General features: G+C 38.9%; 1 protein-coding gene across 3 annotated transcripts in view; it reads right to left on the bottom strand.

Moving 5' to 3' along the window:
* ephb2b (eph receptor B2b) overlaps positions 1-12,890 on the bottom strand; it is a 142,130-nt gene that overhangs the window by 17,147 nt on the left and 112,093 nt on the right. For all 3 annotated transcript variants that reach the window (XM_081357149.1, XM_081357150.1, XM_081357151.1), the window contains 4 exons: positions 4,520-4,644; positions 3,163-3,325; positions 1,612-1,720; positions 1,287-1,351 (listed from right to left, as the gene is read on the bottom strand). In XM_081357149.1, coding sequence (XP_081213275.1) covers positions 1,287-1,351; positions 1,612-1,720; positions 3,163-3,325; positions 4,520-4,644 — 462 coding nt within the window. The remainder of the gene's footprint in view (positions 1-1,286; positions 1,352-1,611; positions 1,721-3,162; positions 3,326-4,519; positions 4,645-12,890) is intronic.

The raw sequence follows: 12,890 nt of genomic DNA, 5'->3' as shown, positions 1-12,890 counted from the left end.
TCTAGGTTTTACCAGCCCCACACTCTTCCAGAAATGATTTCAATAAATACAGCATTTACCAATGATTACACTGCGTAAAAGCTGTTTAAATTGATAAGGAAGGGCAAAGAGAAATAAAACTTGAGGAAAAGTGCCAGACCATTTTCATTCAGCAGAGTGAGCAAGAGAGAGATAAACTATAAGCCCTCAGAGAGAGAGTGAGCAAGAGCAAGCGAGCAAGCGAGCAAGCTTAGCTTTAAATTATTGCCTCGAGAGAATCTTAAAGATTTATTTCTATAAATGGAACAGCACTCCGAGGCTAAGATGGTATTTACTGAAGTATTGCTCATCTTCTGACTAATCTTTGATGGATCTTACTAACTTTGAAACACCTGGCACTGAGCTCTTTTTGCATTCGATTTGTGTACTACTGTGATGGGAAAATAAACAAGTGGCGGAAAAAGAACTAAGCAAAAGAACAAAGACAAACAACGAAATCGCTCGTAGGGAAAGTGGATAATATGCTCTCTGATGAGATTTTTGAGGGAAACTGGGATTAATATTTCACAGATGAATCTTGAGAAACCAAGGTCCAACTTTGAGACAGTGTGTTTTACAGTGAAAGAGATACAGTAGAGGTGTCTGAAGTGGGTAAACGTAAGAGAGTGCTTTAGTAAGTGTTTGTATGCATGTAACAAAACAAAGTATGGAGAAAAAAATACATTGAAGTGGATTCATGTAAAATGTTGATAGTTTTACTGTCTTAATGACCTTCAGTTTATTTGTATGCCTGTTTGAGATTTTGCTAGCTTTCTGTTTGTGTAAATGATATACTACCATTCAAAAGATTAGGTTTAGTAACATTTTTGTTTTTGAAAGAAATAAATACTTTTATTCAGCAATGATGCACTAAATGTGACATTAAAGACTTTTGCATGGCTACAAAAGATTTCTATTTCAAATAAATCTGTTCTTTTGAATCTTTTGAATTTTCTATTCATCAAAGAACCCTGAAAAAAAGTATCCTGGTTTGAACAGAAACATGTTTTCAACATTGATATAATAATTTTTTTTTTACAACATTACAGGAATAAATTACAATCATTGAAATTTAATTTCACATTATTACTGTTTTTATAGCATTTTTTATTAAATAAATGCAGCCTTGGTGAGCATAAGAGACTTTGTTCAAAAACAAAGTCTTAAACAAAAAACCTTACTGACCCCAAACTTTTGAATGACAGCGTACAAAGAAATGTATACATAGTGTGTGTATACTGTAGTATTGCCAAGTCCTAAGTACTCACTGTGGCCGCTTGTGTAGTGCTGCAACTTGTCCGTGTATTCTGAATCCGCTCTCTCGAACCCACGTCTGAAAGAACAAAGGCAAACAGCTCTACTTGTACTGTTTAAAAAGGTGCTAATGCCATGAAAACAACACTTACTACTGCCCACCATCATCTTGTTAACACAACCTCATCATTAGAGTTTTTACGAGCTATGCTGCTCTGTAAATGTCCACTAATGAAGCAAATGAGGACAAAGGCGTAAGATTTTGACATGTTGTTGGTATAATTGGGGGAAAGCTATGCTAATGGTTTACATGTCTAGAACACACTGAGAGGAACTCACCGGTTGCAAACGATGATGATGACCACCACCGCAATGAGAAAGACCAGACCAGCAGCCGCCGAGCCAATGATGAGAGGCAGCTTCTCTTGAATGCTAGTGTTGTACTCCTCTGTAGGTACACACACACACACACACACACACACACACACACACACACACACACACACACACACACACACACACACACACACACACACACACACACACACACACACACACACACACACACAAATCCAATAGTTAGCACTTCCTGACAAACCCCACCAGTGTGTGTCTATATATGAAGCAGCCTGAAGCAAGTTCAGACTCCACTGAGGCACAGGAGTCCTGCAGTGTATGTCTACACAGGTGAGAGACCCTCACTTCCCCACTTTCACAGTGGGGAATCTGGGACAGGAAGCCCTGTGCAAGATACCTTCAGGCAGATGGGGATGTACACTTGGACTCCTTGGCTACAGCAGCATATGGGCAGGCAATAGAGGAAATGTGTTGGTGCAAAACAGACGGATTGGGATGTTGGGAAGGCCTGGGGAACTTTCTTTTCCCTTCCTTTCCTGCCTAGCTTTCTCGTTCTCCTCTAGTTGTTTATAATTACAGACTATTCGTTCACAACGCAGACAACCCCCTGCGCTCACTCTGCAACCCTAGAGGCAAAGTAAGCTGCTAGTGTGCTACCAGATTTTACCACATTTAAACACTTGCTCCGAGCTCCCAAAAGCTGATGTAGTAAGTAAACAAAAACCTGAACTTCATCGGGTCTCATGTGAATTCAACTGCACTGTAACTTCCTTTTTAATCGGTTTTAAAACTCTTGGTTAAACCACTCCAAATGAGCGCAGTCTGCTGGCATGACACATCCGTGTTTGGATCACCTTGCTGAGTTGCTGTCTCTCATCATGCCAGGAGAGAGCTCGGGAGGATAGATCAGACTAATTCTGACTCTCCGCTCGTAATAAGCGGCTTAGAGAGTAAGGAGCCATGAGTGAGCAGCTGCCTCTGAATGAGGAGATCTGGGAAGGGCAAAACGATGGGCGGCCATCCAATGGCATGTTTCAGCCACCATTCTTCCTCTGCAGAGTTTTGCGAACAGAATCTAAAAATGGGCCCAAACTATATAAGCAAAACAGTATTATTTATGTAACAAAATGTATGTATAAAATTGTATGTTTTCCCCCCAAAATTATTTATATTATTAATAATATAAATAATTATTATCTAAAATATGTAGTGTATCTTTAACTACAAATCTGTTCAAATTTTATTTTTTTGGTCCAAGATATCATTTATTCTGAATCTAATCAGAAACATGCAGCAGAGAGAGGACAGGACATTTGGAGATGTAACATGGATCATCATTAGACGATTAGATTAGTAGATGAACTATCTGCTTCAGCAAGTCAATTACACACAGGCTTGCTCTTAAGATAAGAAGTGGGAAAATGATGGGCTAAATCATATGCATGTAATTTATTCCCATGAATGGCAAATTTGAAGAGGTGATTATGTATTAAATAAACCACTGTTTTATCATAATTTTGATTAGATATTCACCCTCAGTCATGGTCTGGAAGTACATCTTGCCGCTGAAGCGTCCGAACCCCGCCACCGTACGGGCTCGGACCTGGAAGACGTAGATGCCTCCAGGTTTGAGGCCACGGATGACTGCAGTGTTGGTTTGACTCTTTACTATGGAAGAATTATGCTCCGTCTGGTCCTGAAACAGAGAAATGACAAAAAAGGGTAAAGACATTGATTTGATAAATCCAGTGGTGTTTTTGGTCAGTATTTCACAACAAAGGACATCACAAGAGACTCAGAAGAATACATATGGCTCTCTAACAGGACTATCTATCTCATCAAGCCCCATCAGGAGAGCCCGACTGAGGGTGCTGGGCACAGAAACGGAGGCTGACACTTTCAGGCCAGCCACGATTCATTAGTCTGGGTTGAAAGCTGTGGCCACTGTCGTGCTGCATGAGTGTCTGTTTGTGTAAGCAAAGAAGAGAAAGAGTGATAGTGAAGAAGCAGATAATGTAGGACTCAATGTGTGTCTATACATGTACTACTTGAGTGCTCCGTTTTTTTCTGTCAGCTCTATTTCTGAGCTCTGTGATGTGAGCTTTGCTGCAGTGTTTTGCAGTGTTTTGACAGGCGGTCCTCAGCACTGTCTGCGAAAGGAATTATACTGAGGAAAGACTAAGAACAGGAGCAGAGCCCATGGGACAGTCAGCTTATGTGTGTGTGTATTACAAAGAAAGAAAAGACAGAAAGTATCTGTTAAACTATGCGTGTTGTATTTAAGGGTGTGGTTGTCTTATGTGTGTCAACCAGCGCAACAAAGCGAGCGAAACGGGAGACTGAAAGAATATCGGCATACTATGTGGGTGTGCGTGTTTCTCAAGCACAAGTTAGCGTGTGTGATTTCTGCGGCCCGCGCTGACAGAGAGGAATCTGTAACTGAAATATTTGTTTTACTTCAGTGAAATCTCTGTTATTTTAGCCACTGGTATCCGGATCGAACCACAACAGTCTTTTGCAGAGCGACTGCGTTTGTAATAAAGTTCGACAGAAAAGGAATTTGCTATTCGATATGTCCGACAGCTGCCAAAACCCTCAATTAAACAGCAATCGAACATCAGCAACCTTTTTCACAAGGAACTTTAATACATTAACATTACTTGATTTTTTTTTTAAGTTTAATTTATGTTAAGTAAAATATCAAAATAGTTTAAAAGTTAATAGTTTAACATTTTAATATTTATCATTATTATGATTGATAATCTTACATTTATAAGTCACCCTCACATAACCAAAAATTAATAATGCATGCTTATGAACATGTTAAATGACACTGCATGCTTTAATTCACTAAAAGTGCATACATTACACAAGTGTGTTTATGTGGTACCTTCTCATAATACTGCAGCTCATAGTCGAGAATGACCCCGTTGGGCTGGTCAGGCTGGGACCAGGAGAGAGTGATGCTGTCAATGGTGCGACTGACCTGATGCATGATAGACACCGTAGAAGGAGCTGGAAAACAAAACAGAGACATATTATATGCAGTATTTAAAGATTGATGCAAAACAAGTTGTGGACATGCCTTATATTCAGCAATATAGGCATTAAAGCACAGATCCTGGTGTGTGATTAAACAAATGCAAATTGCACAGCGCTGAACCACATAAACAAGGTGGGAAAGGGAATTTCCAGGCCAGGCTCTGTCTCTGTCTCACTCATTGGTCATGGTTCCTCAACGTGATGTAATCTAGCCTGAAATCTCTTCTCTTGTTATATTCTCCTGAAAAGGAAGGCGGACTAATTTTGTGGTGTGCTGAAAACACATAAAACCAGGTGCAATTTCTACTCATGAAAACCACAAGTATGTTGAACACAACTGGCATTTTGTGTCTTTGAATTTGTGAATTATAGAGTTTATTTTTTATTAGCATGCCCGGTAATTATGCGGGAGAGTGTCAAACCCTATATTAGTAGCTCTGTTGTGTCGGACTTGTCCAACCTGACTGCTGTACAAAAGAATGCTTCCCTGTTCATTACTGAAATAAAAGTCCAGGGTGTTCCTAATGGCCATTAAGCATTAGAGCGTGGCATACTGGGTCAGAAAAACTCAATGGAGATGCTCGGGAACAGAGTTGAAGCAGTGTGGGCTTTGGAAAGGCGGGATTTATGACCCTTGCCGTCTCCAAGGCTCAGGCCCGTTAAGACACGGGCCTCTCCTCAGGCACACACTTCTCTACGAAAAAGCCACTCTTTGGGAAAGCCCGTCACTACTATCAGCTTGAGCTTTTGGTCTCCGGGGTTGAAGGAGAGCTTAAGTGGCTTATTCGTGTGCTTATTTCCCACTCTTGAGAGCCCAGAATGAGTTGTAAATCTGTCTCAAATACACAGGTGATAGAGAAGCTTAGAGCAGCACTGCTCATTTTTAGCAGGTTTTCTCTCTAGGGGTATCACAAATATGAAATCTTATAACAAAATTAATTGTAATTAATGATTAAGTTGTCTGTTAAAATAAAATAAAATAAATTACAAAAAAAGAAATAAAAATCTAATTTGTCCAACCTGACTTTTGTACAAAGGAAAGGTCCCCTGTTTATTACTAAAACAAAACAAAATATAATAAAAATACAAAAATAAAATGAATTAATTTAATTAAATCTAACTTGTCATCACTTTTATTACTAAAGATATAAAATGATAAATGAATTACTAAAATGAATAAATACATTTCAATTTATGATTGTAATTTACAGTGGACAATAATCTCAAATAATTGTAATCGGGCAATTATGATAATAATCTAATATAGGATATTATAATAATCACTACAGGCCTAGTCTGACCTAGTGGGCATTCATTTATCCAAATGTACATGCTGAACAAGCTATAGTCTTGTTGTCCCTGCCAGTTAATAAATATATGTCAGACGATAATGAATGGCTTCCCAGAACCCTGAGCACTACGGGAGGGCTTGTGAATCCTCGGTCGGTATGCGCCACCGTGCTCGGCCCAACCAAGACCTGTGTTCTAAAAGGCAAGCAACTGGCAGCATCTTGTCTGCCTTAATGGTGGTATGCAGTATCAACAGAGGACTAATAAGAAAAGCAGTCAGGCTTCCTCTACAGGGAAGCATACAGGCATCATATTATACATGAATAAAATATATATATTTAAAGGCAGACATATGTGCTTTGTGCGCTGCATTTACATTGCGCCCAGCCTGTCGCTGGTAATCCAGTCTGGGCTAATGCAAACAAAGTCAGAGCATGTACAGCAGCTCATAAGAGTGAACATATGCTGATTTGAGGCAGATTGTTGCGGTTTTCCAGTTACTGGGGGATGTTTTCCTCATGCCTGAATGACAGCCGAATCTTCCTGAATCACAGAAAGTTAGCGGGCATCATAGTTCAATCTAAAGGAAAACAGTAGCATCATAGGTAAGAAAGCGACAACTTAAACATCTTAGCGAAGAAAGTGCACTCTCAGAAATGATTATCACAGCTAGTAAAGTGTTTGTTCTGCTTTTGCAGAATTCCAGTGTTTCCACACAATTGCGCTCCATGGTACAGCTGATGAGGACTATTTATCTGCAAGCCTAAGTGCTTAACTTTTTCCTGGCAGACTGAGTGTTCGGACACATTGGAACGATCGCACTATGTGCCGCACGCGGTCTCTGTGCGTGAGGTGCAGAAAACATAAGCATGAGGAAGAGATAACATTTGCATATGGGCGCTGAAGAAAACAACCAGATGGAACAGAACGGTCCTGTTTAAAAGTTGGATGGAATAAGGATGAGCTTATAGAATCATACATATCCAAACAGTTGATTGGTAATTTATTCATCACAGTGCTGGGCATTAACATTTATATGGGCTGTTCTTCTGGACCAATATGACAAACACCAGGATTTGTGCACACTTTATGACTATTCTGCAATAGTTTCTGAGAACTAATTCGGTGCTATATGTCAGTATATCTTTACTTCAACGTCTAACAGATCCATAATAAATAATATACACACGGTTTACCAAGTTAATTCCACTCATATAAGTTTATTGGTCTGTAATGGGGCATGGACTTGCAAACACAAAAAAGCCAATTCTTGAGCTCTGATCCAGTTGAAGTGCCTCTCAGCCATTATAACTACAGCAAGCCTGGATTCTGGATTCTTTCTTAGAATCCCAACAAATACTTTGCCCAAAATTCCAAACAATAAAAGAAACAAAAAAAGAAATGAAGATCATGCTGCTGAAAATTCAGCTTCGCCATTACAGGAATAAATTACATTTTAATATATATTGAAATTGAAAAGAGTTAAGCGTTGAATTACAATAATATGTCAGAATATTGCTGTTTTTACTGAACTTTTGAACAAATAAATTCAGACTTGTAAGCATAAGCATAAGCATTTCAAAAACATTACCCCAAAAGAAATCATTCTCAGGTGACACTTATTCTGATACAATGTATATGCATATATGTGTGCATTTGTATGTAAATTAATAAATGTAAATGATCTCTATTAAAAAGATGCTTGATTGAATTAATATGTATGTGTGTGTGTGTGTGTGTGTGTGTGTGTGTGTGTGTGTGTGTGTGTGTGTGTGTGTGTGTGTGTGTGTAAGTAATACACAACATATATTCATATTAATTCAATCAAGCATCTTTTTAATAGAGATATTTTTTTTATTAATTTACATTATATCAGAGTAAGCGTCACCTGAGAATGATTTCTTACTTATAGGTGTTTAATGACTAATGAGTGATAATTAGGGACAGGGCGTACAGTGAGTGAGCAAAGAACCAAAAGCTCGGCCTAATAATCATATAAAAGGCTCTGAGTGTTGTGGAATGTTCTCTCAACTCCACTGGCTCTGCACTACGGGTCTATATAATAGGTTTGGAAGGCATGTGGATCTCATTTGGAGGCGAGTTGTGGTGTGGAAGAGCGACGTAGTGATTTGGTAAGGTTGGTAGAAGTAGCCCTTACAGGTCAGCGCTTATAAATTTCGTCCACCCCCGTCGACTCCCCGAGCCCCTTTTACGGTAAAACTTTTCCCCACAGCAAGCTTTTCCCAGCACAATCTGACAGCAGCTGCTGTTCCTCTACCACGCAGGACCGTACACTGCGAGTATTCCCTATTTACGAGACTCACGTCCAGAGAGAGCCAGAAAGGAGGGGAAGAACCCACTGCATTTGCATGTAACATTTAGCAATGGTGTACGACCTAAAAAAAAAAAAAGGCAGAGAGAAACAGTGAGTCTGGCAGGCGTCCCTATTTCCCATCTGCATTGGATTGAGGGTTTTATGTCTCCACAGAGTTTCCAGCGCCGTAAAGCAGCGCACCCCCTTTTCAGTTCATCAAGCTTTAAACCATCTGCACTGGAAAAGATTGAAGCATTAATGTACTCGTATACACAACATAAGCTAATTCAAAAAATAGGCACTTCAGCGTCTTAAGAAGATTGCAGACACTTACAGAGAGTTTGAGCCTAATCTGAAACCCTCAGCACAGTTTCACTGTTCGAGGTACTCTAGTGTTTAGTGAAAACCCAAGCAAGTCTGTAAATGGCAGCTGTCCAATGACGTGCATTAGCATTCCTTCTTTTATGCATAGACGCATAGTCAATATGATGTATGTCGACTGCCATCTGACAGATCTCACAATCTTCACAGACAATCAGAGGTCTGTTGGCACATCACATCTAAACAAGGGAACCTGTTCAACTCTTGTTCTTTTTGCTAACAGAGAGGAGGACAAATTATATTAGCGTTCATGATTTTGTTATCCTGCCATGATTTATTTGGATCAAGACTTAGGCACAAGGACAGTGAGCTAATCACGTGATCCCAAGCCGGTACGTGATTTTAGCCTGGGACTTTGGACTAAAAAAATAACCTAGGGAAATAGAAATACAGAAATACAGATACAAGCCCCACGAAAATCTATACATTTATGTAACATTTTCATTTGGATATTATCTGCATGATACATTAAGATATCATCTCTAATAAACTTTTAGCTAGTATTCTTTTAGCAGAAGTCTAAATAGATGCTGAAATGTAAATTATGTCTAAAACGTAAACATTAGGGAAGTATCGAGATATTGCGATATAAAAATGTAACGATATGTATCGTTGATGCAAAAGAAAAAATTCCCGATATATTTTGTCCTGTATTTATAACGTATAATTCACCCACAAATGTAAATTCGGTCTTCGTGTACTCACTGTAGAACCACACTTTACGTAACAATACATACGAATACTCATGAGATCATGTTGCATGATCATATGATGCTGAGAGCTGACAGAGTATCCACATTACAGAGATCACTTGTCTGAGGGCTGCAAAACTAACCTTATTAGCTGTCTTTGTCATTGCTCATAGCTTTGACGTCTTCTTGTGCTGTACATCATCACTTCCGATACACTTTGTAGATGAATGCAAAGAAATGAAAAACAGAAAAATGCTACTTTTGTGCTTAATTTTATCACTATTCAAAGTACTCATTCACCCTACTGTGTTTTGCTTTTTCATAAAACAAAAACAAAAAAACAAAGCAACTAATAAAATATTGTTAAATATTACAATTCGAATTAAAATTTTCAGCAGCCATTACTTCAGTGTGATGTTTTGATCTTGAAATCTATGTGCAAGGAGTAGAAAAGTAAATAAAAGAAATGCAGCGGAGGGTCTTGGATATTTTAAAGCCTTGAATTTCAGGATCCTATCAAACAGCCGTTCCATACAAATTACACTGGACATTTGTTTATACTTCTTGGTCTTTTTTAAATATTTCACAAAAACACAATAAACTTTTCCACTTCCAGCAATAAATCAACATGTCTAATTGAGCCTTTGCACCTGTCACTGCAGTACTTTGTTAATCCAGGATGATTACAGCAAAACAAACTGTTCTTTGTGAATATTATTGGCTTTGATTAAACAACAGTGATTTAAACACTAAATCCCTGTTGTATTGTATTTACTGTTGTTGGACGTATGAGCGGAACGTTTTCAATCATCAAAGCGTTCATAATTGGCAAGACTTCAAACTTATGACAATAATGCACTTATATTGTAGTTTTCTTTTCTGTACACATGCATAATGAAATGGATATTTTATGCACTGCTCACTGCATAGTCAACAGCTCCTGTGGCCAGTTCTGCATACTTATGAAGGCCTTTTCCCTGGCTAATGCAAATGAAACAACCCTTACTTTTCTCCGATGACACCTGATGTGATTAGTATGCAACAGCATGTGACAGGACGAGAGCTGTGATTTTGGACTTTGCCAGTGCTCCAGGTGTCTGGTGCAGTCTCCTGCCCGGCTGCCCCCTGACCCCACCTGGCACCTTCCATATGTGCCCTCTCTGCCACCTTCTGTCACAGTGCTCCCACACCAGCCACCCCCTTTATATTTGTGAGGGACGGCATGAAAAGGGCAGCCTTCTCGGGGAAAGATCCATGTCCGAGGTGGAAAAATCCCCTCCCTCCCCAGCTCTTCTACATTACAGGTGGCAATCGACATCCATCTGAAAGCAACACTGAAGCGAGTCCATTTTGAATACCGAAATGGATGACTCTCTCTGCAATAAGGTCAAGACAGTAAAATACAAAAGTGCACTTCTCAATTACATGGCAATAGAATCATCTAGCTCTGTATCGCCACATTCTCCAGAGGCTGCCGGTGGCATCACTGTCTCTGGTGGCCCGACAGGAGTTCGCCAAAGCAATTCTGAAGATAATTAAGTCATAAATCTTCCACCAGCACCCGACAGCGCCCGAGCCAGATTACCAGACCCAACTCTGCATAATGTAATTCATTCACACAATGATTCCCCCATCTGATAAGGAACCAATTCATTTTCTCAGGTATTAAGGAAAGCCTGACACATGTGGTACTGCTCACCTTGGGCTAATGAAATGGATAAACAAACAGTAGCTGGAGTGTATTATACTGAATGACGCAATAGAGTACATGTGAGCTGGCAGACGGAAACAGCATATGGGTCGGCCGTTTATCTGGGTGCGCCAGACTCTCACGCAGAAAGCTAATGGCCGGGAGCTAATGTTGCCAGGAGTTTTCTGTGATGGACAACAACTGTTATGCTCAAACAGTGCGTTAGACTGGAAACATGCTAAACAAAAATGGAATATAAAGAATAAAATACCATCTGTAATAACTTGGAGTGCACTATTAAGTCATTAAATATGTTTCACCATTTTATGTAACAAAGTAAAACCGTTTCAATTATTATACTGTATGTAAAAGTTTAGAAGAAATGTAATAGAAAAAATAAATAATTCTTTTCACAAGTAAAATTTTCAAAGTTCAATTCATCAACTGTTAATGCATTAAGTATTATGAACTAACAACATACAACCTTTTGTTTTTACAGCATTTTATTCTAGGTTATTGTTGTTAATTACCATTAACCAAGATTAAGAAATGCTGATATTGTTCACTGTTAACCATAATATTAAGTGTATTTAAATTCTGTATATTACAACAGTAATTTGTGGTTATTTGTTAAATGTTTATTAATTTCTCATAAACCTTTTTTTAAATATACATTTATTAAATGTGGATAATTTGTTTTATAAAATTATGCAATATTTGGTTGATTCGTAAAACCATCATCTCTGTTGCAATATACAGTGGTGCAATGAATTCAGGGATGTAAAGCTCAACCACATAAGGCTTATTGAATCTTGTAGACAGAATTGTTGATTTTTTTGTGTGTGTGTTACCATTCATCCATCTCTGCAGTGGGAAGAATAGCACTACGTATAAAGTGAAGCGGACTGAGCCATGTGGCTCTATTTCTCTCCATTCATGGGGAGAGGCAAGTTAAACGACCCCTTGAGTAGCACTTGCCAAGTGCTTCCCGACTTTAGGCAAATCACAAATTGCATGCGATCTGTCACACACTGCTCTAATAAAACTTTCAGAGAGAGGGACACCCGGGCGGACATTTTCTATCCTTGGCTTGATAAATGCTGGTCTCAAATGTGTGTGTTAGAGTAAAGTGAAGGGCCTGGAGTCAGTTTGGGTTTACTTGATGACTGATTAACCTTGCTTACCCTGTTGATGCAGAGCTGCAGGGGACAGGCGAGGAAAGCCAAGCAGAAAGGAAAGGTAAAAGCTGTCTTTGTGTCTCCAGCTGTCCGACAAAGACGTGCACTATTACTGTAGCCGACCAGAGCTCAAGGCCTTCATTCCAGTTTGCCTCTGTAAAATTGCCTCAATAACACATTGTGCCTTTCTTCAATACAGCTTTGTTAAGCTTTCTGGTGTGCCATAATTAAGACAAATCACTAAACTAATAAAGGAAAAGCATGCTCTGTTTAGACCTCCAAGGGACACTGATCTAGATTGCTGCTTGGGCTTCAGTCAAAGATCAACAACTACCCTCAACAACACACTATGATGCAAGTAAATGGACGCTCAAGCTACTTGTATGCATGTCACTGCATTACAACAAAGTATCAAACCAAGTGAGGAATTAAACCACACGTCTATTAAGCTAAATAAAAAATAAAATAAAAAAAATAAACAGGTTAGGTTTTCAATGATAAAACAAGATAACATTTTCAAAAATAACACGAAAGGTTTGCAGAAATGAAATGTCCACATTTTAAGCATGGGTTAAGTGCATCCTATTATTTTTTGGGCTCCACTGTATCAGTAATTCTCATTCAGGCTACTTCAAATTGAATTTTTATCCATTAAACTCAAAACCCTTGAAATA

This window comes from Scardinius erythrophthalmus (assembly GCF_964197995.2).
Source record: "Scardinius erythrophthalmus genome assembly, chromosome: 25".
In the NCBI taxonomy this organism is placed as follows: domain Eukaryota; kingdom Metazoa; phylum Chordata; class Actinopteri; order Cypriniformes; family Leuciscidae; genus Scardinius; species Scardinius erythrophthalmus.
Note: the sequence above shows the minus strand (reverse complement) of the source record. Positions and strands in the feature narration are given on the sequence as shown.